We start from the raw sequence: 26,785 nt of genomic DNA on the forward strand, positions 1-26,785 counted from the left end.
AGATTCTTAACCACTGTGCCACCAGGGAAGCCCCTCATTTTTAATATATACCCTTTTTTTTTTTCATTAACGATGATCCAGAGCTTTCAGGCTTAAATTCTCTCAACGTAAATTATGTTTATTTCAACTAGCACAGCTCTTCTCACAAAAGTACTGTAACTACTAGACAAAGAAATGGAGTTGTTTGCCAACTTGGCTCACTTAGCTAAAATATGTTACTGAGTCCAAGGACACAGATTTGATCTCCATATAAACCACTTGACTTTCCTTGGTTTCAGAGTTACATTCTCTACCCATAACCCTGGGAAGAAGCATAGTACATTCAGGAACTATACAATACAAGTAGCTGGGAGTATATGACCCCATCAGCATGACAAAAAAAAAAACACCTCACAGTTCGCCTCCCCTAAAATAGTAGCAATAGATTAAATTAACAAAAATGAATGAAATAAAAGCAGCTACCACTTACTGAGCACTTTCTGCAGGCCAGGCACTGTCACTGCTCTAAGCACTCTACATGAATTATCTCATTTAATACCCAAACAATCCTATAAGGTAGACATTATTATTGTCATCATCCCTATTTTATCCAAGAGGCTAACTGGACAGTAAAAGATTAAGTAATTTGCCTGAAGTTAGGTTGTCTAACTCCAAAACCACTCTGTAATACTTATTCCTACAATAATTCTGACCTTGGAAACTAAAGGGGTAGTAACATGTAACAAATGAATTGCTACAAAAATATATTAAGTCCACAAATATCCCAGTGGAAATTTTAAATGAAATGAAGCAAAATGAGGTAATAGTTTTCAAAGGACCAAACCAAATAAATTAAATGATCCCCCAATTCCAGGATGGAAAGTTTTCATACCACTGCACCAGATGCTGGCTGAACAATCCATGCGTATTCTGGGCGAATAAGGCGTAAACAATTAATAGCAGCCAGATAACAGTTGCCTTGCTTCTCAAGTCCCCGGAGAGTTCGAACCTCTCTGCCCAGACGCATTCCGTACTCAAACATCACTGTGCCAGCTATAAGGCAATAATAGACATTACAATTTCAAAAATGTATCTCTTTAGAGATACACAGAGAGTTTGTCACACTTATCAAACATTAAAATTTAAAACAAAAATTGAGTTTAACTTAAAACCACAAAAAATCATGTGCTGGTGAGAATGTGGAAAAATTGGAACCCTTGTGTACTGCTGTAGGGAATGTAAACTGGTATAGCCACTACGGAAAACAGTACGGCAGTTCTTCAAAAATTTAAAAATAGAATTACCTTATAATTCATCAATTCCACTTTTGGGTATATACCACCCCCCCAAAAACAAACAAACGAACTGAAAGCAGAGTCTTGCAGAATTATTTGTACATCCTTGTTCCTAGCAGTATTATTCACAACAGGCAAAAGATGGAAACATCCAAGTTTCCAGAAAAATGTGATATATCCATACAATGGAATATTATAAATTCTGACACTTGCTACAACATGGATGAACCTTAAAGAGTTTATGCCAAGTGAAATAAGTCTGTCACAAAAGTCAAATACTGTATGATTCTGGTAGCCAAATTTATAGACACAGAATAGAATGGTGGTTGCCAGGGGATGGGGGAGGAGGGAATGGGAAGTTGTTGTTTAAGGAGTATAGTTTCCATTTTGCAAGATGAAAATAATTCTGGAGACTGATTACGCAGTAATGTGAAGGTACTTAGCACTACTAAATACTTAAGAATGGTTAAGATAGTAAAGTTTATGTATATGTACTTCACCACCACCACCAAAAAAAAAAAAAAATCCCCCAAACATCTAAAATGTTACTTTTGATGTTTAGATACTATGTTCCCAGAGAGTACAGAGAGCTAGTCTCAGCCATATTGTCACCTATTCCCCACCCAGGATTTGGGTGCTCTGTCCAAATCATACGCATTTTTTTTTTTTTTGGCTATGCCATGTGGCATGTGGAATCTTAGTTCTCCGACCGGGGACTGAACCTGCACCCACTGTATTGGAAGTGTGGAGTCTTAACCACTGGACCACCAGGGAAGTCCCCCAAGGTCACAGACTCTTATTTTATTTTATTTTTTTAATAAATTTATTTATTTTTATTTTTGTCTGCGTTTGGTCTTTGTTGCTGCGCGCAGGCTTTCTCTAGTTGCGGCAAGCGGAGGCTACTCTTTGTTGCAGTACGTGGGCTTCTCATTGCAGTGGTTTCTCTTGTTGCGGAGCACAGGCTCTAGGCGTGCCGGCTTCAGTAGTTGTGGCACATGGGCTCTAGAGCGCAGGCTCAGTAGTTGTGGTGCACGGACTTAGCCACTCTGTGGCATGCGGGATCTTCCCAGACCAGGGCTCGAACCTGTGCCCCCTGCATTGGTGGGTGGATTCTTAACCACTGCTCCACCAGGGAAGTCCCAGACTCTTATTTTTATAATGCTTTAGTTACATAGGTTGAATGAAATATTGAAAAAACATTGTTCTGAGACAGCATGGGACTCCAGAAACTAAACAGATTTTAAAATTCCCTTTCAGTTTCCAAATCAAATCAAACTATTTTTCATCCCAACAAATATTTTGAGTGCCTGCAATATGTAAGACATTTTGTCAGAAAAACAGCCTTGCTCCAGAAAGACCTGAGCGTTAATCTAGCTAAGCTGGTCTTAATCAGGTTGATGTAATGGATGTTGTCATTGTGAAAGTAGTAATATATCTTGAATCATCTATTTTTCCTTTCTTGCATTACTCAAAGAATATGCAGGACTTCCCTGGTGGCGCAGTGGTTAAGAATCTGCCTGCCAATGCAGGGGACACGTGTTTGAGCCCTGGTCTGGGAAGATCCACATGCCACAGAGCAACTTATTCCATGAGCCACAACTACTGAGCCTGCGTGACACAACTACTGAAGCCCATGCGCCTAGAGCCCGTGCTCCGCAATAAGAGAAGCCACTGCAATGAGAAGCCCATGCACTGCAATGAAGAGTAGCCCCTGCTCGCCGCAACTAGAGAAAGCCTGCGCAGCAATGAAGACCCAACGCAGCCAAAAATAAATAAATAAATTTATTAAAAAAAAAAAGAAAAAGAATATGTAAACATATTTTACCATTAGGAATATTAAGAACATGCCTATGAATTACTTCCATCCATTCTTCCCAATGAAAATGAGTAAGAAACCTAATAAAAGACTCTGAGTGAAAATGGTATAAAAATGTTAGAGGTTCCAAAGGGTAACCACAATGGTCATCTTGTAAAATATGATCTTAAAACAGATATGTAATCCCTTTATTTTAGCTGACCTGATAATGACTTCATTGTCATCATACAAATCCAAATTTAGAAACGTTCTACAAAAATGACTGGCCTTTCTTCTTCAAATATATCAACGTCATCAAAGGCAAAGTAAGGCTAAAAGAATGCTCCAGATTAAAGGAGACTAAAGAGGACAATTAAATGCAAGATGTGATCCTAGATCAGGGGGTGAGGACAGTATGGGAGAAATGTACTATTAAAAAAAATCATTGGTCTTCCCTGGTGGTGCAGTGGTTAAGAATCTGCTGCCAATGCAGGGGATACGGGGTTGGGCCCTGCCCCAGGAAGGTCCCATATGCCGTGGAGCAAGTAACCCCATGCACCACAACTACTGAGCCTGCACTCTGAAGCCTGCAAGCCACAACAACTGAGCCCCGCACACCTAGAGTCCGTGCTCTGCAGCAAGAGAAGCCACGACAACAAGAGGCCCGCACTCAGCAACAAAGAGTAGCCCCTGCTCGTCACAACTAAAGAAAGTCCGTGCACAGCAATGAGGACCCAACACAGCCAAAAATAAATAAATTAAAAAAAAAACCCATTATGTTTGGCCATATTTAAATGTGAATAGCACATAAGATAAGAGCACCACATTTACATTAAATTCACAAAATTAGTTACATGTTCTCAGTTTGATAATTGTATTGAGGTTATATAAGGAAATGTCCTTGAGATGCAAGTATTTATGTACTGAGACATGATGTCCACAACTTACTCTCAAAAGGATCAGCAAAAATAAGAGAAAAGAAAGGCCAAAAGCAAAATGGTACAGGAACTTAAAACCAGCCACAAGAATTCAAGGTGCCTTTAGTGAAATAACATTTCTTTTAAAATTAGATGGAATGGACTTCCCTGGTGGCCCAGTGGTTAAGAATCCGCCTGCCAATGCAGGGGACACGGGTTCAAGCCCTGGTCCGGGAAGATCCCATATGCCGCGGAGCAACTAAGCCAGTGCACCACAACTACTGAGCCTGTACTCTAGAGCCTTCAAGCCACAACTACTGAGCCAGTGCGCCACAACTAATGAAGCCTACACACCTAGAGCCCATGCTCTGCAACAAGAGAAGCCACCGCAGTGAGAAGCCTGAACACCACAATGAAGAGTAGCCCCTGCTCACCGCAACTAGAGAAAGCCCGTGGGCAGCAATGAAGACCCAATGCAGCCAAAAAAATAAAAAATAATAGTAAAGAATAAAATTAGATGGAAGATACACACAGAATGCCATCTAACTAGAAATGCCTCAAGAATGTTCTAGAATGGGAGAAGTGCCTTTTTTTTTGGCCGCGCTGAGTGGCTTGTGGGGATCTTAGTTCCCTGACCAGGGATTGAAACTGTGCCCTCGGCAGTGAAAGCGGGGAGTCCTAACCAGTGGACCACCAGGGAATTCACAAGAAGTGCCTATCTTTAGGGCGTACAGGTAATCCACAAAAAGGTGAAGCTAACCTCGAACTTAAACATAAGTTCCCCAAATGCCTGTAGAGAACACTTGTCCAATGGTAAAAATAAGGTAAAAATTACTAAGTCAAACAGATAATAGTTTTTGTAAGACACAATACAACTGATAAGGTTGCCTCCACAAAGACTGTACGCTTCAACTGCTCACCCTTCCGGTAATTGTGACGATAGATGTGGAAGGCATACAGAAGCTCATAGTAATTGTAAGTCATAAGGTCCACAGCTCTCGCACGTGATTCAATTATTCCCACAACCTAAAGGAGGCAATCAGATATCAAAGTTAGTAGCCAGCATGACAACCACCACAGCTATGTCCAGTCATCAGTGGATAAATAAAATTACCTCATTATGCAGATTCACATAGGGAAACTCTACAAGATCCTGTAGCTGTGAGCGTTCACAAAGAACTACCACCAGCTGCCGTAAACAATCTAACTGTCTAGAAGGAAAAGTGATATGAGGGTAAATTTTCTTAGTGGATTACACAGGGCTGGTAAATTGTCTCCTCTAAATAAGACTGTGAGATTGATTACCTGCTGGAATCAGGAATTTGGGTTAAGGCTTCATATGCGTGGCTATTGTGACCTAAATCCAAATGATGTTTGAAAATGCATGTCCTTAAAGTAGCCTAAGTATCAAACAGGGAAAAAAAGAACAATAGAAATTAAAACACCACATCCATGATAAACCTCAAGGGCAATAACTAGATTACAGTTAGTCCTTACCTGACTTTTCCAGTCATCACCTGCTTCAGTTATTGCTGATGTAGCCAACTGAATAACCAGTTCAGGCAACCCAACGACATCGAGCAGACGCAAAACCTAAGGGGAAACAGAAGAAGAAATTTCCATTAATATTAACATGGTATAGTGCACTTCAAATTAGACTACGATTTAAAATCAATTAGAAAGATAAGTAGGTAAGATAAAGATTAAATCAAAGGTGCCGACAACAAGATGGACAAGATTATTTGGTTAACATTTAAGATATTCCTTTAGATTCTACTGTTAAATAAGACACCTGTTGTAAAACCCTTTATTGGTCTTTTCTGTGCACAGCTCTATCCTCAGTGTTTAGTACATAATAGGTTCTCAGTAAACGTTTGTTGAATGAGCAAATATAATTTCACTACTAACTTTTCCTACTAACTGTTTAGGTCACAGATGAATTTAAAGCCTAGTAAATTAGCATCATAGCCTTATAGAAACACTAAAGAGAATACATTAATGTCTGACATAACCCATTTCTAATACAACATAGGATAGTGCTCTTTAAACTTTTTTGATTGTCCACCCTATTGAGAATGTCTGAGTACACTCCCCAGACATTTACTTATACTATATACACACATTTCTAAAAAATATGTATAATAACACTTTCAAAATAGAAATTTCTTAAAGATGAAGATAAAGGTAGTTTAAAAATTATTATTTGTAGTTATTAGTACTTACTGATTATTTGCTTTTTTCTGCCTTATTAGCAGTATAAAAACATCTTTTTCTTCTGGATGCTTACAGTTTTTTTTTTTTTTAAGGTTATACTTCTTAATGAAGTATAACATAGTTAGAAACGTACACAAATCCTAAGTACATAGCTGGTTGAACGTTCACAAAGTAAACATACCCATGTTCCCAGCAGCCAAGTTAAGAATTGTAACATACCAATACTCCAAAGCCCCCACATGACTCCTTCCAGCCACTACTGAATTTTATTAGTTTTGTTTTTAATTTCATGGAAACAGGATCTATAGTATTCTTTTGTGTGTGTGTGCCTACTTTTTTTTCTTTTTTAACAAAAAATAAATTTATTTATTTATTTACTTTTGGCTGCGTTGGGTCTTCGTTGCTGCACGCGGGCTCTCTCTAGTTGCCGCGAGTGGGGGCTACTCTTCATTGTGGTGTGCAGGCTTCTCACTGTGGTGGCTTCCCTTGTTGCAGAGCAGGGGCTCTAGGGTGCGCGGGCTTCTGTAGTTGTGGTGCACGGGCTTAGCTGCTCCACGGCATGTGGGATCTTCCCAGACCAGGGCTTGAACCCGTGTCTCCTGCATTGGCAGGTGGATTCTTAACCACTGCGCCACCAGGGAAGCCCTGTCTGCCTGCTTTTGCTTAACATGTTTGTAAGACTGATCTATGTTATTTCATTCAGCAATTCATTTCATTGCTGTGTTGTAGTCCATTGAAAGAATATACCATAATCCATTGATCCATTCTGTTAATGGATAGTTGGATTGTTTCTAGTACATGAATTTTATGACATGCTGCTTGGAACATACATACATATCTCTTTTAGTAAACATGTATATCTTTCCATATATATTTAGAATTGGAATTACTGGGTCAGAAGGCATGTCAAAGATTGGAGCCAGTAGGTAAAAAGTTTTCCAGAGTGGCTGTAACCAATTTATACTCCACCATAGGTGATCAGGATGCCTTGATTATTTGCATGGCTTCCTACTATCTTGAATTGACATTTTAATTCAAGGTACACTTAGTTAGATTTTAAAGTGGCATTCTTGAAAAGTTCAGTTGTTTCTGGCTGATTCTCAGACCTGATTACAGACCGTCACTCTTTTTACCTTGCAATGTGGTTGATGAAGAGCCTATATCAAAAGTAGAAGTGCCAGCCCTATCTTATCCTAATTTGTTCGTATGCACTTTGTTAATATATTCAATCTGGCTGCTTCACAGGAATTTTTTTTTTTTTTTTGGCCACACAATGCATGGGATGTGGGATCTTAGTTCCCCAACCAGGGATCGAACCCATGCCCCCTGCATCGGCAGCGTGGAGTCTTAACCACTGGACCACCAGGGAAGTCCCTTCACATGAGTTTTTAAAAGCCAAGTCCATATAGTGAAGGTGATTTTCATTATTTTAAAATTTTATTTATTTAATTGAAGTATAGTTGATTTACAATGTGTTAATTACTGCCGTACAGCAAAGTGATTCAGTTATACATATATACACATTCTTTTTTTTTTTTTGGTGATTTTCATTACAATTAAGCAATATAATGTGTAAATCAGCTTAACCAGGCAAACATACTGAAATCAAGTGGATGAGTGAGAGTGCCACTCTGCAACCCTGCCCTTCGCTGTGACTCACTCTTCCCTCAGATGCCTACCTCGAGACTAAGTGACAAATGACCACCTGGTGAAAGGACCAAATAAGGGCACCAGAGTCAATCCTGATATTAAACATTAGCACATCTTAATTTATTTGTTCTGTGAGTGAGTCCACTGGAGCAGTGATTTTTTATGTTTTTTTTTTTCCAGTGATGAAAACTATGGAGTGTCTCCACAGAAAAAAATACAAAATGCTTTGCACGTATTTTCAGGGGATGTACTGATACCTCAAACCTATCTGGCCTCAGATTAAAAATCTTTACTTAAAATTCAAAATAATTTTCTTATTAGTAGAATGGCAGACAGTTATTAAGAGTTACAAATCTACTTCCGTATAAATTTATTTATCTCTTTAACAAGCAATGAACAAACTGTGAAGCCTGCTCCTGTCGCATTTACTTTTTGGTAGGAAATGCAGATAAACAAATAACGTAGAATCTAGGGGTGGAGTCAAGATGGTGGACGAGGAGGACGCGGAATTCGTGTCTCCTCACAACTAGGGCACCTACAGGAACCTGTCGGGGGGACCATGGGGATGGCAGGAACCCCCAGCGACCAAGTAGGATGTGTGAAGTGGGGGGGAGTGAGGGGGGAGAAGTGGAGGCGGGACAGGACTGGTGCCCCTGAGGGGCGGCTGGGGGAGGGGGAAGGATCCCACACCCGAAGGGGGAAATTGGGGGACCACTGGGAGGGCAGAGGATCAAAAGGGAGAGTGGCCAGGTTTCCCTGCCCACTTGGGCCCCCGGGAGCCTGCTGAGATCTGGGCCTGATCCTCTGCCCACCGAGGCCCCCTCCAGCCATGGGGTCCTGACGGAGTGGGAGGGAGGGAAGGGGGAGCAAAAATAAAGGCTGGAACTACGGGACCACACCCCTGAGGGGCGGCTGGGGGAGGGGAGGAGTTCCTACACCCAGCAGAACCCACCCATGGTTAGGGGTCCAGAGGAGATGGGGGAGACCCTGGGGGAGACTGTGGGGGGAGAGGGGGGCACAGAGGAATGGAAGGGAATGCAGCCAGCACTTTCCCTGTCCACTTAGGCACTGGAGAGCCTGTTGGGTTCTGGGGCCAAACACTCTGCCCAGGGAGCCTCCCTCCTGCAGCGCAGAGCCCAAGCCCCACCCCTACACCCCCACCCAGGGTCACACCTCTACACTTGGAGACCTCCTCTGAGACCCCCTCCAACACGCCAGGCCTAAACCCCACCCACACACCCACACCCAAGGCCTTACTCCAAACTCCTGAACCCCACATTCCAGAGGCCCTCCTTGGGAGGTGCTGCCACTCCCCTTCCACGCAAGTCCTAAGCAGAGGCCCCACCCTACAATTAAATGTCACCCTAGCTAGGCCTCACCCCCAAGGCCTTTTCCAGCTGCGTGGGTCCTAAGCCCATGCCCTGCCCCATGCTCAGATGTCACCCCCCACCTGCCTAGGTCCTGCCCCAGCCTAAACCCTGCCGCTGCCTAAGTTCCGCCCCCACCTAAACTCTGCCCCCATAGCCAAGGCTTTTTTTTTCTTTTCTTCTTTTTTGCTCTTTTAGATTGGGGTTCTGTTTTACCTTGTTGATTCATTTACATTTTTTTCTAATAAATCTTTTATTTTTCTACTTTCATTCTTTATACTTTGTTATTGTTCTGCTCCTTTTGGCTTGTTCCCCCCCTCCTCCACCACCCTTTTTTCTTTTTTCTGTTGTGGTTTTATTTTACCTTGTTGCAGTTGTTTCAATTATATTTTTATTTTTCCTAATATATTTTTTATCTTTTTAATTTTATTTTGTTTTTTATTCTTTGTTATTGTATTGCTCCCTTTTTTTTTTTTTTGCCACACCACCTGGCTTGCGGGATCTTGGTTCCCAGGCCGGAGGTCGGGCCCAAGCTCCTATAGTGGGAGCTCTGAGTCCAAACCGCTGGACTAACAGAGAACCTCAGACCCCAGGGAATATTAATCAGAGTGAGGCCTCCTGGAGGTCTCATCTCGGCACCAAGACTTGGCTTCTCCCAACTGTCTGCAAACTCCAGTGCTGGATGCCTCAGGCCAAACAACCAGTAAGACAGGAATACAGCCTCACCCATCAAAAAAAGAAAAAAAAAAAAAGAAGTGGAAAAAAAAAAGTTACAGACAAAGGAGCAAGGTAAAAACCTACAAGACCAAATAAATGAAGATGAAATAGGCAACCTACCTGAAAAAGAATTCAGAGTGATGATAGTAAAGATGATCCAAAATCTCAGAAACAGAATGGAGAAAATACAAGAAACATTCAACAAGGATCTAGAAGAACTAAAGAGCAAACAAACAGTGATGAACAACACAACAACTGAAATTAAAAATACTCTAGAAGGAATCAACAGCAGAATAACTGAGGCAGAAGAACAGATAAGTGACCTGGAAGATAAAAAGGTGGAAATAACTGCCAGGGAGCAGAAGAAAAAAGAATGAAAAGAACTGAGGACGGTCTTGGAGACCTCTGGGACAACATTAAATGCACCAACATTTGAATTATAGGGGTCCCAGAAGAAGAAGAGGAAAAGAAAGGTCTGAGAAAATATTTGAAGAGATTATAGTTGAAAACTTCCCTAACATGGGAAAGGAAATAGTCAATCAAGTCCAGGAAGCACAGAGAGTCCCATACAGGATAAACCCAAAGAGAAACACTCCAAGACACATATTAATCAAACTATCAAAAATTAAATACAAAGAAAAATGTTAAAAGCAGCAAGGGAAAAGCAACAAATAACATACAAGGGAATCCTCATAATGTTAACAGCTGATCTTTCAGCAGAAATTCTGCAAGCCAGAAGGGAGTGGCAGGACATATTTAAACTGATGAAAGGGAAAAACCTACAAGATTACTCTACCCAGCAAGGATCTCATTCAGATTCGATGGAGAAATCAAAAGCTTTATAGACAAGCAAAAGCTAACAGGATTCAGCACCACCAAACTAGCTCTACAACAAATGCTAACGGACCTTTTCTAAGCAGGAAACACAAGAGAAGAAAAAGACGCACAGAAACAAACCCAAATCAATTAAGAAAATGGTAATAGGAACATACATATCGATAATCACCTTGAATGTAAATGGGTTAAATGGTCCAACCAAAAGACACAGACTGGCTGAATGGATATAATAACAAGATGCTTATATATGCTGTCTACAAGAGACCCACTTCAGACCTAGGGACACGTACAGACTGAAAGTGAAGGGATGGAAAAAGATATTCCATGCAAATTGAAATCAAAAGAAAGCCGGAGTAGCAATACTCACATCAGAGAAAATAGACTTTAAAATAAAGACTGTTATAAGAGATAAGGAGGGACACTACATAATTATCAAGGGATTCATCCAAGAAGAAAACACAACAATTATAAATATTTATGCACCCAACATAGGAGCACCTCAGTACATAAGGCCATAAAAGGAAAAATCGATAGTAACACAATAATAGTGGTGGACTTTAACTCCCCACTTACACCAATAGAAAGATCATCCAAACAGAAAATAAATAAGGAAACACAAGCTTTAAATGACACAACAGACAAGATAGACTTAATTGATATTTTTAGGACATTCCACCCGAAAGCAGAAGAATACACTTTCTTATCAAGTGCACATGGAACGTTCTCCAGAATAGATCACATTTTGGGTCACAAATCAAACCTTGGAAAATTTAAGAAAAATGAAATTGTATCAAGCATCTTTTCTGACCACAACGCTATGAGGAAAAAACAGTAAAAAACACAAACACATGGAGGCTAAACAGTGCGCTGCTAAATAACCAAGAGATCACTGAAGAAATAAAATAAGAAATCAAAAAATATCTAGAAACAAATGAAAACGAAAACACAACAATCCAAAACCTATGGGACGCAGCAAAAGCAGTTCTAAGAGGGAAGTTCATAGCAATTCAAGGTCACCTCAGGAAACAAGAAAAATCTCAAATAAACATCTAAACTTACACCTAAAGCAACCAGAAAAAGAACAAAGGAAGCCCAAAATTAGTAGAAGGAAAGAAATCATAAAGATCAGAGCAGAAATAAAAACAAAGAAAACAATAGCAGAGATCAATAAAACTAAAAGCTGGTTCTTTGAGAAGATAAACAAAATTGATAAACCTTTAGCCAGACCATCAAGAAAAAACAGGAGAGGACGTAGATCAATAAAATTAGAAATGAAAAAGGAGAGGTTACAACTGATATCACAGAAATACAAAAGATGATAAGCGACTACTACAACCAACTATAAGCCAATAAAATGGATAATCTGAAAGAAATGGACAAATTCTTGGAAGAGTAAAACCTTCCAAGATAGAACCAGGAAGAATTAGAAAATATAAACAGACCAATCACAGGTAGTGAAATTGAAACTGTAATTAAAAATCTTCCAACAAAGAGAAGTCCAGGACAGATGGCTTCATAGGTGAATTCTATCAAACATTTAGAGAAGAATTAACACCTATCCTTCTCAAACTCTTCCAAAAAATTGTGGAGGGAGGAACACTCCCAAACTTGTTCTACGAGGGCATCATCACCCTGATACCAAAACCGGACAAAGATATCACAAAAAAAGAAAATTATAGACCAATATCACTGATGAACACAGATGCAAAAATCCTCAACAAAATACTAGCAAACAGAATCCAGCAACACATTAAAAGGATCATACACCATGATCAAGTGGGATTTTTCCCAGAGATGCAAAGATTCTTCAATATATGTAAAACAATCAATGTGATACACCATATTAACAAATTGAAGAACAAAAACCATATGATCATCTTAATAGATGCAGAAAAAGCTTTTGACAAAATCCAACACCTATTTATGATGAAAACTCTCCAGAAAGTGGGTGCAGAGGAACCTATCTCAACAGAATAAAAGCCACATACGACAAACCCACAGCAAACATCATTCTCAATGGTGAAAAACTGAAGGCATTTCCTCTAAGATCAGGAACAAGACAAGGACGTCCACTCTCGCCACTATTATTCAACATAGTATTAGACATCCTAACCATAGCAATCAGAGAAGAAAAAGAAATAAAAGGAATACAAATTGGAAAAGAAGAAGTAAAACTGTCAACGTTTGCAGATGACATGATACTATACATAGAACAGCCTAAAGATGCCACCAGAAAACTACTAGAACTAATCAATGAATTTGGTAAGGTTGCAGGAAACAAAATTAATGCACAGAAATCTCTTGCATTCCTGTACACTAACAACAAAAGATCAGGAAGAGAAATTAAGGAAACAATCCCATTTTACCATCACAACAAAAAGAATAAAATACCTAGGAATAAACATACCTAAGGAGGCAAAAGACCTGTACTCAGAAAACTATAAAACACTGATGAAAGAAATCAAAGATAACATAAACAGATGGAGAGATATACCATGCTCCTGGATTGGAAGAATCAATATTGTGAAAATGACTACACTACTCAAAGCAATCTACAGGTTCAATGCAATCCCTATCAAATTACCAATGGCATTTTTCACAGAACTAGAACAAGAAATCTTACAATTTGTAAGGAAACACAAAAGATCCTAAATAGCCAAAGCAATCTTCGAGAAAGAAAAACAGAGCTGGAGAAATCAGGCTCCCTGACTTCAGACTATACTACAAAGCTACAGTAATCAAGACAGTATGGTACTGACACAAATACAGAAATATAGATCAATGCAACAAGATAGAAAGCCCACACACATATGGTCACCTTATCTTTGATAAAGGAGGCAAGAATAGAAAATGGAGAAAAGACAGCCTCTTCAATAAGTGGTGCTGGGAAAAATGGACAGCTAATGTAAAAGAATGAAATTAGAACACTCCCGGACTTCCCTGGTGGCGCAGTGGTTAAGAATCTGCCTGCCAGTGCAGGGGACATGGGTTCAATCCCTGGTCTGGGAAGATCCCACATGCCATGGAGCAACTAAGCCCGTGCGCCACAACTACTGGGCCTGTGCTCTAGAGCCCATGAGCCACAACTACTGAGCCTGTGTGCCACAGCTACTGAAGCCCGCGTGCCTAGAGCCCGTGGTCTGCAACAGGAGAAGCCACCATAATGAGAAGCCCTCAAACCACACGAAGAGTAGCCTCCGCTCACCACAACTAGAGAAAGCCCGTGTGCAGCAACGGAAGACCCAATGCAGCCAAAAACAACAACAACAACAACAAAAAAAGAACACTCCCTAACACCATACACAAAAATAAACTCAAAATGGATTAAAGACCTAAATGTAAGGTCAGATACTATAAAACTCTTAGAGGAAAACATAGGCAGAACACTCCATGATGTAAATCACAGCAAGATCCTTTTTGACCCACCTCCTACAGTAATGGAAATAAAAACAAAAATAAACAAACGGGACGTAATGAAACTTAAAATCTTCTGCACAGCAAAGGAAACCATAAACAAGACAAAAAGACAACCCTCAGAATGGAAGAAATTATTTGCAAACGAAGCAACTGACAAAGGATTAATCTCCAAGATATACAAGCAGCTCATGCAGGTCAATGTCAAAAAAACAAACAACCCAGTCCAATAATGGGCAGAAGACCTAAATAGACATTTCTCCAAAGAAGACATACAGATGGCCAACAAACGCATGAAGAGATGCTCAACATCACTAATCATTAGAGAAATGCAAATCAAAACTACAGTGAGGTATTACCTCACACCAGTCAGAATGGCCATCATCAAAAAATCTACAAACAATAAATGCTAGAGAGGGTGTGGAGAAAAGGGAACCCTCCTACTGTTGGTGGGAATGAAACTGATACAACCACTATAGAGAACAGTATGGAGGTTCCTTAAAAAACTAAAAATAGAACTACCATATGACCCAGCAATCCCACTACTGGGCATATACCCTGAGAAAACCATAATTCAAAAAGAGACACATACCACAGTGTTCATTGCAGCACTGTTTACAATAGCCAGGATATGGAAACAACCTAAATGTCCATCAACAGATGACTGCATAAAGAAGATTGTGGCACATATATATTATGGAATATTACTCAGCCATAAAAAGGAACGAAATTGAGTTATTTGTAGTGAGGCGAATGGACGAAAAATCTGTCATACAGAGTGAAGTAACTCAGAAAGAGAAAAACAAATACTGTATGCTAATGCATATATATGGAATTTTAAAAAGCGGTACTGATAAACCCAGTGGCAGGGCAGAAATAAAGACGCAGACGTAGAGAACAGACTTGAGGTCACTGGTGGTGGGGGCGGGGAAGCTGGGATGAAGTCAGAGGGCAGCACTGACGTATATACACTACCAAATGTAAAATGGATGGCTAGTGGGAAGCTGCATAGCACAGGGAGATCAGCTCAGTGCTTTGTGAAGACCTAGAGGGATGGGATAGGGAGGGTGGGAGGGAGGCTCAAGAGGGAGGGGATATGGGGATATATGTATACATACAGTTGATTCACTTTGTACAGCAGAAACTAACACAACATTGTAAAGCACTTATATTCCAATAAAGATGTGAAAAAAAAATAACATAGAGTCTAAAATATAACATCAAGCATGGCTAAATGTCATAAAGAAAAATAAAGCGGGGCAAGGAGACTGCCCACAGTGCCTCACTCTGCACTAAGGGAGAGAAGGAGCAGGTGTGCAGGAGAGCACATGCACGACAGTTACTCTGCTTCTTTGTAGGCAAGGCAGGGAGGAACTCTCAGGAGGTGACACAGGAGCAGAGACCTGTATGAAATGAGGGCATTAGAAACTTGACTACCTGGAGGAAGACCATTCCAGGATGAGGAACAGCAGGGAGAAAGGTCCTGAAGGGAACAGAGTATGTGCTTGGCTTTTATGAGACAGTAAGAAGGCCACTACTGTTATAGCTGAGTGAGTGACCACAGGAAAGAGTAGAAGGAAAAAAAGGTCAGGAGGGGTACCCAGGGCTAAATCACAAACTAAGGCTAAATACAGCATTACAAGTTAATTCTTTGAGATATCAGCAAGATGAATACTAAGTAACAAAGTTCTAATGATGACAGAGCTAACAAAATTATATCATGATGGGAATTTCATTTAAGTTAAAAACATTTATCAGGGACTTCCTTGGTGGCGCAGTGGTTAAGACTCCGTGCTCCCAATGCAGGGGGCCAGGGTTTGATCCCTGGTCAGGGAACTAGATCCCACATGCATGCCGCAACTAAGGAGCCCTCCTGCTGCAACTAAGACCCAGTGCAACCAAATAAAAAAAAATGAAAAAACAAAAAAACCATATATCAAATTTTAAAATATGTTTCTTCAATTTCTCTAGGCAAATTCATTTTTCTCTTCATTTGGAGATTCAGGGAGTGATTAAATTTTTATGTTATTTTTCTCCCCAAATACCAAACTAATATATTTCAGATACTTTTTTTAAACTGAAGTATAGTTAATTTACAATGTTGTGTTAAGTTTCAAATGTACAGCAAAGTGATTCAGTTATACATATTTATCTATATGTATATATTCATATTCTTTCTCAGATTCTTTTCCATTATAGGTTATTACAAGATATTGAGTACAGTTCCTTGTGCTATACAGTAGGTCCTTGTTGTTTACCTATTTTATATATAGTAGTGTGTATATGTTAATCCCAAACTCCTAATTTATCTGCCCCCCCTGCCCTGTTACATTTTTACACAGAGTGGTATAAGAAGGACCAAACCATGACAGAATATACCTTATCATAATACTGCAGCCTGGGGGTGGACACAATCTCCCCATCCTCTGAACGGATCAAGCGATCTAAGAATTCCTCTTTGCCCACTTCAGATGCTGCCTGGCAGAAACATTCCAGAGCCTGGAGAAATAGAAGAATACAAAATGACTTATGATAGACTGTTCCACTTCTAGGTGCTATAAGTCAAGGTTTCTTGTACCAACGAGAACCAAAAAAGAAATAAAATTATTTAAGACCATTGACTGCATTTGCAGTTTCTGTCATATCTAAATTCTCTCTGATGCAATATTTAATATTTTCTTTAATTTATCTAACTTTTTCTTTTTTTCGGTATGCGGGCCTCTCACTGTTGTGGACTCTCCCATTGCGGAGCACAGGCTCCGGACGCATAGGCTCAGCAGCCATGGCTCATGGGGCCAGCCGCTCCGCGGCATGTGGGATCTTCCCGGACTAGGGCACGAACCTGTGTCCCCTGCACCGGCAGGCGGACTCTCAACCACTGCGCCACCAGGGAAGCCCTAATTTATCTAACTTTTTAGCTTAAATGCTGTTAATTAAAAAGTAAACTTTAATAAGAAAATTGATGGATAAATGTGATACACCAACTGTAGCAACATGTTAACAACTGTAGAATTTGAGCGGGGGGTATATGATTGTTTAATATGAAAGTCTTTGAACTTTTCTTTATGTTTGAAAAGCTCCATAACAGGATATGAAGAAAAAATTAGAAATGTAAACTACCATAATGGGAAGAAAACCAGCATAAAAAAAAGATATAGGACTTCCCAGGTGGTGCAGTGGTTAAGAATCCACCTGCCAATGCAGGGGATACGGGTTCGAGCCCTGGTCCGGGAAGATCCCACATGCCGCAGAGCAACTAAGCCCGTGCGCCACGACTACTGAGCCTGCGCTCTAGAGCCTGCGAGCCACAACTACTGAGCCTATGCGCTCAGAGCCCTTGCTCTGCAACAGGAGAAGCCACTGCAATGAGAAGCCTGTGCACTGCAACGAAGAGTAGCCCCCGCTTGCCACAACTAGAGGAAGCCCATGCACAGCAACGAAGACCCAATGCAGCCAAAAAAAAAAAAAAAGATATAATAAAAACAGTGTAATTGAGAAATAAATTTTATTTGCAAAAATGTATCCCTAAAAATACCTGCACAGGGGCAGGAGGGTTTTAATGTTTTCTTCTTCATATTTTCCTGTGTCCTAAGTAATCTGCAAAGTATGTGAAGCTAAACGGTCCCCACAGGTGTATTATGCCCCTTGTTGGCACTATTAGTTTTCTGTATCTTTATCTGGAGGATTCAGTGCCTCCCATTCCCTCACTTAGATGGAAACTAAGTGTTCTCCTTGCACTAAGGTTTGCTCATCTTTCAAATGCAGTTTACCTTCTGTCCCTCTCCTGTAACCAGGTAACACCGTCCCAGCATAAATCGACAGGAACCAACATTGACTTGACACCAGGGATGTAGCAGTTGAATATAATCCTTAAAGGCATAAAAGATGCTTTCTGATTAGAGAATAAATATTCCTTAAGGAGATACTCATTTCCAAGTTCTTCACAGAGGGAGAGAAGATAGTGGTCAATCAACACAAAAGTTGTATCTCCAGAAATCATCTGGAGATTAAAACCGAATCCCATTAATCCATTCTTATACTAGGTTATTAGACACTTTAAGAAAGCAAACAGGACTGCAATAACACTAACACATGTAAACAAACATGCACTTTCCATCCTAGCAATTTTCCAACTTTTGGTATTTACTGGTTCAACTGACTGGATTCCAGTGAAGGATTTACATTAAGACAATGGTATGTTTTCTTACTATAAAGAGAACCCAACAAAGAGAACTAACAAAAAAATGCTCTATAAAAAATTGTTAGGAATGATACTGCCAAGAGGGAAGTAAAGAAAATCTCTCTGGGGTATGTTTCAGTGTAAATGAGTGTACATTATTGTGGTTCTTACTATCAGCCCAATTAAAATGCAGGAAACATTTACAAAGAAAAAAGTCCCAGGTATTCCATTCTTTACAAGAATGATTGTCCTGAAATGTTCAACAGTACTCACCTGCAATTGTACATACTGACAATTTCCCATCAAACATTCTAGAAAGAGGCAACCAGGATTGCTAGGCCATCTAGTCATTGGTTAAGGAGATTATTTACTGTTTTGGCAAAACTTAAATATATCAATACATGTTAGGCATCAAACTCCATGAAATGGCTTAATTTTTAAAAAGAAGGTAAAGAGGGGCTTCCCTGGTGGCGCAGTGGTTAAGAATCCACCTGCCAGTGCAGGGGACACGGGTTCGAGCCCTGTTCTGGGAAGATCCCACATATCACGGAGCAACTAAGCCCCTGCGCAACAACTACTGAGCCTGCGCTCTAGAGCCCATGAGCCACAACTACTGAAGCCTGCACACCTAGAGCCCGTGCTCTGCAACAAGAGAAGCCACGGCAACGAGAAGCCCGCGCACCGCAAGGAAGAGTAGCCCCCGCTCGCCGCAACTACAGAAAGCCCGCGCACAGCAACGAAGACCCACCGCAACCAGAAATAAAAAAATTTTTTAAATTAATTTTAAAAAAAGGTAAAGGGAAGGTGGCATGGCACACGTCCTTTTTACGTAATTATGTAAGTTTAATATTAGACAAGCATAGTGGAAAGGTTAGATACTAGGAGCCTAGTCACCTAGATTAGAGCTCAATTAACAATGGACTAAAGCATGTATTTCATCACTGGGTGGTCACTTCTAATTCTAGCTAGTATATTGCACAAGCATACTATGCCAGTGGATACCCAGTACCTAACACAGCGCCTGGCATACAGAGCCATTCAATAAATATTTGATGAATGTATGTTTTAAAAGAGATCTAGGGCTTCCCTGGTGGCGCAGTGGTTAAGAATCTGCCTGCCAATGCAGGCAACATGGGTTCAAGCCCTGGTCCCCGAAGATCCCACATGCCACGGAGCAACTAAACCCGTGTGCCATAACTACCGAGCCTGCGCTCTGGAGCCCATGAGCCACAACTACTATGAAGCCTGCACACCCTAGAGCCCGTGCTCCACAACAGGAGAAGCCACTGCGATGAGAAGCCCACACACCGCAATGAGAGAAAGCCCGTGTTCCGCAACAAAGACCCATCGCAGCCAAAAATTAAAAAATAAAATAATAAATAAATTATATATATATATAAAAAAGAGATCTAGGTATCAAATGTGTGTGCACCAATAAAATCTGGCTCAACTCCTGAGCAAAAAAACAAATTAAAAGAAAATAAAAATTGGGATATCTGAAAATAAATATCATCTCTTGTTGGGGGGATAAGTACCCAACCTCATTAAAAATCTTCATTACAGGGCTTCCCTGGTGGTGCAGTGGTTGGGAGTCCGACTGCCGATGCAGGGGACAGGGGTTCGTGCCCCGGTCTGGGAGGATCCCGCGTGCCGCGGAGCGGCTGGGCCCGTGGGCCGTGGCCGCTGGCCCTGCGCGTCCGGAGCCTGTGCTCCGCGACGGGAGAGGCCGCAGCAGTGAGAGGCCCACGTACCGCAAAAAAAAAAAAAAAAAAAAATCTTCATTACACAGGCAGAATATTACTGAATCTTAGACTATTTGGATAAGAGAAACCATTCAACTGGCTTTTAAATGAAAGGATACAAAAGCTGCAATAAATAACTGGTAATTGCAGTAATCATCTCAGGCCAGTTCAACTCAGTCTGGCTTAGAGGTGCCTTTGGTTGAGAGAACAAATGAGATATAATGTGTTTTCTTGCAACTTCTTGGAAGAATAACTCCACAATTGTCTGAGGGCTAGATACTTAAAAATAAAAAGTTTTAACAGTCACCAACTTGTGATAGTAGCATCAATTTTCAATTAAGACAGTCTACTGATTCATTTTACGCCTGTAACAAAGAACATTTTTTATTTCAAAATATAAAATGCATCACTGGTGTAATCAATGCCAATATAAATAAAAGCAATCTGTAAACTATGAAGTACTATATAAATGCGATAAAAAAACCACTTAACATTGTAGTCATTCCTTTTCTCTAGAAAGTGCTTCCAGTAAGTACAGTCCTAAGATTCTAAGTTTTATACCTAAACAATAGGAAATAAATTCTCCAGAATGGTTCTCAAGCGTGAGAGGGCTCCTTTTGAATATCTGCTGATGAAAACAAGATTACAAAAGCTATATGAACTTTGCAAATTAAAAAAAAGATTTTGTTGAATTAATCACTGGAGTGTCAATATACAATGGAAAAGCAGCAGTGCATATAAACACACGCAATACCCTTCATTTATGTCTGATCTAGGGTTACACCTGCACAAACCTCTTGTCACAACCAGAGGTCTCAGGACACAGCTTGCTTGTACCCTCTCAAGGTGAAAGCACAGCCTAACCGACCTTTCCAAAGCAAAGGTGGCAAAAGACCACTTTAATGAATATGCAATAAATGCCAAACTTGAAATCAAATGCATACACAGTCCAGTCCTTACCGAACTTATTTGCCATTAAAGCACCAGAGTCAGTTAGTTCCAGTACTGATAAATGTTGAAGATTAGACTCCCTGTGAGGAAAAGGAAAACAGAAAAACAACAGCTCAATAAATTCTCCTATGCTAAACATTACTTCAACAAGTTAGCCTATCAAGAACACTGTCAATTTTAGTAACAAATTACACATGAAAGCTCCGTTGAAAGCACAAGAAAATCTGGAAAATGAGCCATGGTTCAGATTGTTGCCCATCGTATCATTCAGTGATCCTTCAATGAGAAGCCAGAGCAGAAATTTCTTAAGACCTCCATGCCATGAAAATCTTTCCCTTGCCAGCAAAAACGAAATGGCTTATCTAATTGAAATGTGAGTCTTGTAGGTACATATTGAATTTTCTTTCTTCTTTTGGCTATAAAGAATCTCAGCCTACCCTTAATAACCAGCACATTTTTATGTGTGGTCTAACTTTCCCCATGACCTCATCTTATTATTTTGCCTTCAACAGGATTTGTCTTTGCATTATACATACACATATATAATAATAAATATATATTTATTATTTTCATTCTTAGAAGTTGCCTTTAACCTTTATAAAAGGGAGTACCTGAAAGCTCTGAATTTTAAAGGTATATCAGTGCTATAGCATAATATTAAATTTTTTTTTCTTTCAGACAATGGAAAAAATAATTAAGCTCACAATTTACTTTTAAAATAATCAGAACAATGAAACTCACAGTGTGTCAACTGGAACATCAGTAGCCAAGCACTGACTTCCCCATTTAATGAGGTAATAAGATAAGAGGAGGGGAGCTGTTCGATGTAGTAGTTCTTGCTGAGCCTGAAAGAGCTGACCAGCTCCCAAAATCACCTATACGTGGTGGGTGGGTGGGTGAGACAGTAAACAGCAGTTAGTAATGATAACTCTTAGGTTCAGGTGGAGGTAAAATAAAATAATACAGTTACAAAGGGCATACATAAAAGCAACACATACACATACATAAAAGCAACACACCTATTACATTTTGGGGTAGCAGGCGGCAAAAATATCTACCCATTTAACAGTACAAAATAATAAGAAACAGCTCACCATGTCATGGGAGCTGATGGTGTAAAAGAAAACAACAACAAACAGCTTAACTTTCATTAAATCTGTAGGTTCAGGACTCAAGAAGAGTAACAGGGAAATCTAAGTCCTTTCTTAAGCTTCTGGTCTTGGGTAAAAATAGGTATGACCATTAGAGGAAAATTTTACAAGAATACCAAAAGTTTTAAAAATGTGCATAACTTTGGGACTTCTCTGGTGGTCCAGTGGTTAAGACTCCGCGCTTCCACTGTGGGGTGCACAGGTTCATCGTTCCCTGGTCAGGGAGCTAAGATCCGTATGCCACGCGGCGTGGCCGAAAAGAAAAAAACATGTGTGTTAACTTATGACCAATCAATTCTAGTTCTTAGAATTCATCCTGGAGATACAGTCAAAGGGGTGCAGAAAGTTCTATCTATAAGGGGAAAACTGGCAACAACCTGGATGGCCACAGGATTGGTTGAATAAATTAAAATTATAGTAGGTAACTATTAAAAGTAATGTTGTATAAAAATACTTAGTAACATGTGAATATGCTGGTGAGATCTGTAAAGTGGAAGAATAAAAACAACCAGATTCTGAAAAATAGTATATAACATATACTAATTTTCTAATAAAATTTTAAAACTATTTGCAGAGAAAAAAAATGGGTGTATAACAAAATGTAAATAGCGGGACTTCCCTGGTCCAGTGGGTAAGACTCCACGCTTCCAATGCAGGGAGCCTGGTTTTGATCCCTGGTTGGGGAACTAGATCCCGCAGGCATGCTGCAACTAAGAGTCCGCATGCTGCAATGAAAAGATCTCGCATGCCTCAACTATGACCCGGCGCAGCAAAATAAATAAATATTAAAAAAAAATGTAATAGTGGTTATCACTGGGTAGAAGATTACAGATGAATTCCCTGGTGGTCCAGTGGTTAGAACTCAGGCTTTCACTGTCAGAGTCTGGGTTCAATCCCTGGTTGGGGAACTAAGATCCTGCAAGCCATGCGGCAAACAAACAAACAAAAAAACAAACAAAAACACCCCCAAAACCTGAAGAAATGGAAGAATCTACAAAGATTAAAAAGAACTCGGTTAGTAAGGGCTGCCCTAAGTGACAGACTCTCAGGAAAGGTTCCTGTTTCTCTTTGGTGTCCTAAACAAATCATCTTCCTAAATGTTATTTCCTTATTTTTACCTGAAATTCTGCCATTAGCAACGTATATGAGTTAATAAATTCTGATTTAAAAAGTATAAATATCCCTGGGAGCCCCAAAGGCCTTTCAGCTATTTATACATTAACATGAATTAGATGGCTTCCTTGTCAGGTTCAGATGAGTGAGATAAATGGGACTTCTGATGGTGGGCAGAAAGGTAATTTTTGAACATAAAACATTCAGAAGGTGGGGAGAAGAGGGCAGTTGTATGGTAACAAGGGTCTGGTGGCCTAAGGAGAATAAAATGGAAAAGGATGCAGAGAATGGAGTTAGGAGGACCCCCAAAACAAACTCTATAATCTTAAAACTGCTTAGGGTAAATCCTGTACTGCAGAAATAGAGAAGTTCTTTTTCTTCTTCTTCCTCTCTTCTCCACACTAAATGGTGCCCTGCTATCACATCCAAAGTTGTACTAATAATACTACATTTTGGGAGAGCCACCCTAGGAAATTATCCCACCATTATATACACAAATTATCCCACCATCATATACACAAAGAGTAAAACAACCTGCTTCATATACGTTCTTAATCTGTAATTTTAGGTTATCATGTTTACTCATTCTTAATTCAACCTGTATTTATAGAGTACCTACTAAGGGCCAAGCATGGGGGATAGAGCAGTGAACAAAGACAGAAGTCCCCGTGCTCTCAGAGCTGACATTCTGCTATGTGCCTGTAGGTCAAGAAGAGGTTTCAGATGTTACAAGCTTTCCCTCAGGTAGTACTTACTGCATCTCCTAGCCTCATTAGTAGCTGCTGTAAGATCAAGAGGTCTCGGCAGATGAGGAAGCGAGTACTGGCAATTTTACACACACTTCTGCACACAATACGCCCTGCTGTGCTACTACCATAGACCTGGGAAAGATTCATTCGAATATTCAAAGGCTGAGCTGTAATTAAAAAACAAAACAAAACAGTTAAATGTATCACTGTTTTCTCTAAATCAGAGAGGTACATTTGTTGTTCTGTCATTTACCTGGATCGAATCCCTTTTCCATTTCCACTTCTGTTTCATAATCCATTTCCCGTATAAGAAGTCCAATGGCATGGATTGGGTTCCTAATCTCTTGCAGTTTACTACAAATATCCTCCATCACACTGTCTCTATAAGGAAATTAGAAAATTCCTATTACTACCGAGAATATATGAGATAGACTCTATATGCCGTATAAGCTAAATGCTCTATGAAACAGGAAAACCAGCCATATAATAAAGGAGTAGAGATAATCACTCTGGTGTACAAGATACTTTTCTCCATGCAGAAATTTTTCCCTATTTTTTTTTTGGAAATGACAGACAAAATGAATGTGAGAAAAATACTTTTACATTTTAGAATTTATAGCTCAGTTAATAGCCAGACCATAATTCATGAGTCTGTTTCCAAACCTGAATTCATGTATTAGATTTTCTGTTTAAAAGCTGAAATATCTACTGAGAATCATGGCAACTCACTTTAACTTTAAGCCTCTACTTTGTACACACTTGAGTGTACATTAAAAACCTGATTTGGGGGGCTTCCCTAGTGGCGCAGTGGTTCAGAGTCCGCCTGCCAATGCAGGGGACACGGTTCGTGCCCCGGTCCGGGAAGATCCCACATGCTGCGGAGTGGCTAGGTCCGTGAGCCATGGCCACTGAGCCTGCGCGTCTGGAGCCTGTGCTCCGCAACGGGAGAGGCCACAACAGTGAGAGGCCCGCGTACCGCAAAACAAAAAACAAACCAAAAAAAACACCTGATTTTGGCACTGAGAATTGCTAAATTTCCATTAGGAAATGGACTTTACCCTAAATTCTCCTTACACATCAATAGCGATCAAATCTTCTAGAATCTGTTCTGCAGCCTTTTCTGGAGACTGTAGGTTGTAACAACTCATTTCCATCATTACTGACATATCCGTAGTTACTGACTCTCCAATCAGCCGAAGGCATTTTATGAGACATACGACATCCCGAGCAACATCCACATCTATAAGTAAGAGAAAGTTGACATTCATGTCTCAAGCCAATGAAGAGCTGCTAGCTAATATTAAATTAAAATATTAATAATTAAATGCCAGGTATCTATCTGAGGTCTTAAAGATGTTTAGCCCTCTTCAGTTTCCCCTAAAATATCTACAGTGTGGTAAACTGGCCAGGAAAGACCACAGTGGAAATCAATGTTTTCTGCATTCATTTGAAAGAAAGCATAGGGTTCATGGCGGAAAGGGCTTAAATATGGACATAACAATTACTATTACCATCAGATATGATTGTCTCATCCTCTGTCAAAAGATTCTCATCAGGTAGGAGATATAAATGATCCACAAAGGAGGAAGGCACAAGGAAAGACAGGTACCCCTGGAAATACAAATCTTCTAGTTACACTTTTTTTTCAGTGAATGTTTAAAGATAAAAAATATTTGAGACCTGAATCTTATCATGAGCTAACCCCAGACAAATCCAAATAAAGGGACACTCTACCAAACAACAGGCGTAGTCTTCAAAAAAATGTCATTGTCATGAAAGACAAAGAAAGGCTGACAACAGCTGGAGATTAAGCTAAAGAAACCTGACAACTAAATAAATGCAAGATCTTGGATTGGATCCCAGATCAAGAATAAAAATTGTAAGCACAACTGGTAAAATTTGAATATAAACTGTATAATATTATATCAATATCAAACTGCCTGATCTTTAAATTGTGCTGTGGTAATATAAGAATACCCTTGTGCTTAAGATACATGCTAAAATGTGTAAGGATTAAGGGGAATGATGTTTATAACTAACTCTCAAGTGGCTCAGGAAGAAAAAAACATATCTATAGAAAGAAAAAAGCAATGGAAGTTAAGGAACAGTGAATCTGGTTGAAGAGTATACAGAAGTTCTCTGTATTACTCTTGTAACTTTCAAATTAGAAATCACTTCAATACAAAACAAGATGCAAGAAAGTATAAATAATGCAGAAGAATATTTAAACAAAAATGAACTATAATTTTAGGACCCCCGCCCAACAAAAAACCCACCAAAATCCTAAAAGCTAACTACAATATACAATAGACACTACATTCTGAAAGACCCACTGAACAGTCTAAAGGAGTTCTTCTGTTATGTTTCTGCTCTTACTTTTTTCAGCAGGCACACCATGTTTGTGTGTGGATTCACATGTAGGGCAAGAGGATGAGAAAGGGCTTCTTGATACTGAAGACAGCAGGCATAGAACTTGCACCAAAATTCCTGTTGTAAATTTCGGAACTCTTCCTGGGAAAATTCATACTCTGTTACACTTCCTTGGAGCTGGCAATGGAAAAAAAAAAAATACTCTTGATACCATTTGGGATCTTTCTCCCCCCAAAACATAATTGTTTAATATCATTTTACTAAGCTATAGGCAAATGAATATCCCTTATGCATTACATGCCATAGACTAATTAAAAGGTTTAGACATTTATAGTTCTTAGTAA

At 39.8% G+C, this 26,785-nt stretch overlaps 1 protein-coding gene across 3 annotated transcripts in view; it reads right to left on the minus strand.

Annotated features, from left to right (window-relative positions):
- NUP160 (nucleoporin 160) overlaps positions 1–26,785 on the minus strand; it is a 54,802-nt gene that overhangs the window by 7,479 nt on the left and 20,538 nt on the right. For all 3 annotated transcript variants that reach the window (XM_073808941.1, XM_019948309.3, XM_019948310.3), the window contains 16 exons: positions 26,448–26,618; positions 25,583–25,682; positions 25,146–25,311; positions 24,325–24,452; positions 24,078–24,238; positions 21,800–21,933; positions 21,068–21,138; positions 20,227–20,386; positions 18,639–18,708; positions 17,956–18,054; positions 16,565–16,684; positions 5,484–5,579; positions 5,292–5,386; positions 5,101–5,197; positions 4,907–5,012; positions 872–1,032 (listed from right to left, as the gene is read on the minus strand). In XM_073808941.1, the coding sequence (XP_073665042.1) occupies positions 872–1,032; positions 4,907–5,012; positions 5,101–5,197; positions 5,292–5,386; positions 5,484–5,579; positions 16,565–16,684; positions 17,956–18,054; positions 18,639–18,708; positions 20,227–20,386; positions 21,068–21,138; positions 21,800–21,933; positions 24,078–24,238; positions 24,325–24,452; positions 25,146–25,311; positions 25,583–25,682; positions 26,448–26,618 (1,935 nt within the window). The remainder of the gene's footprint in view (positions 1–871; positions 1,033–4,906; positions 5,013–5,100; positions 5,198–5,291; positions 5,387–5,483; positions 5,580–16,564; positions 16,685–17,955; positions 18,055–18,638; positions 18,709–20,226; positions 20,387–21,067; positions 21,139–21,799; positions 21,934–24,077; positions 24,239–24,324; positions 24,453–25,145; positions 25,312–25,582; positions 25,683–26,447; positions 26,619–26,785) is intronic.

The sequence above is a fragment of the Tursiops truncatus genome, chromosome 8 (assembly GCF_011762595.2).
Source record: "Tursiops truncatus isolate mTurTru1 chromosome 8, mTurTru1.mat.Y, whole genome shotgun sequence".
Classification (NCBI taxonomy): Eukaryota; Metazoa; Chordata; class Mammalia; order Artiodactyla; family Delphinidae; genus Tursiops; species Tursiops truncatus.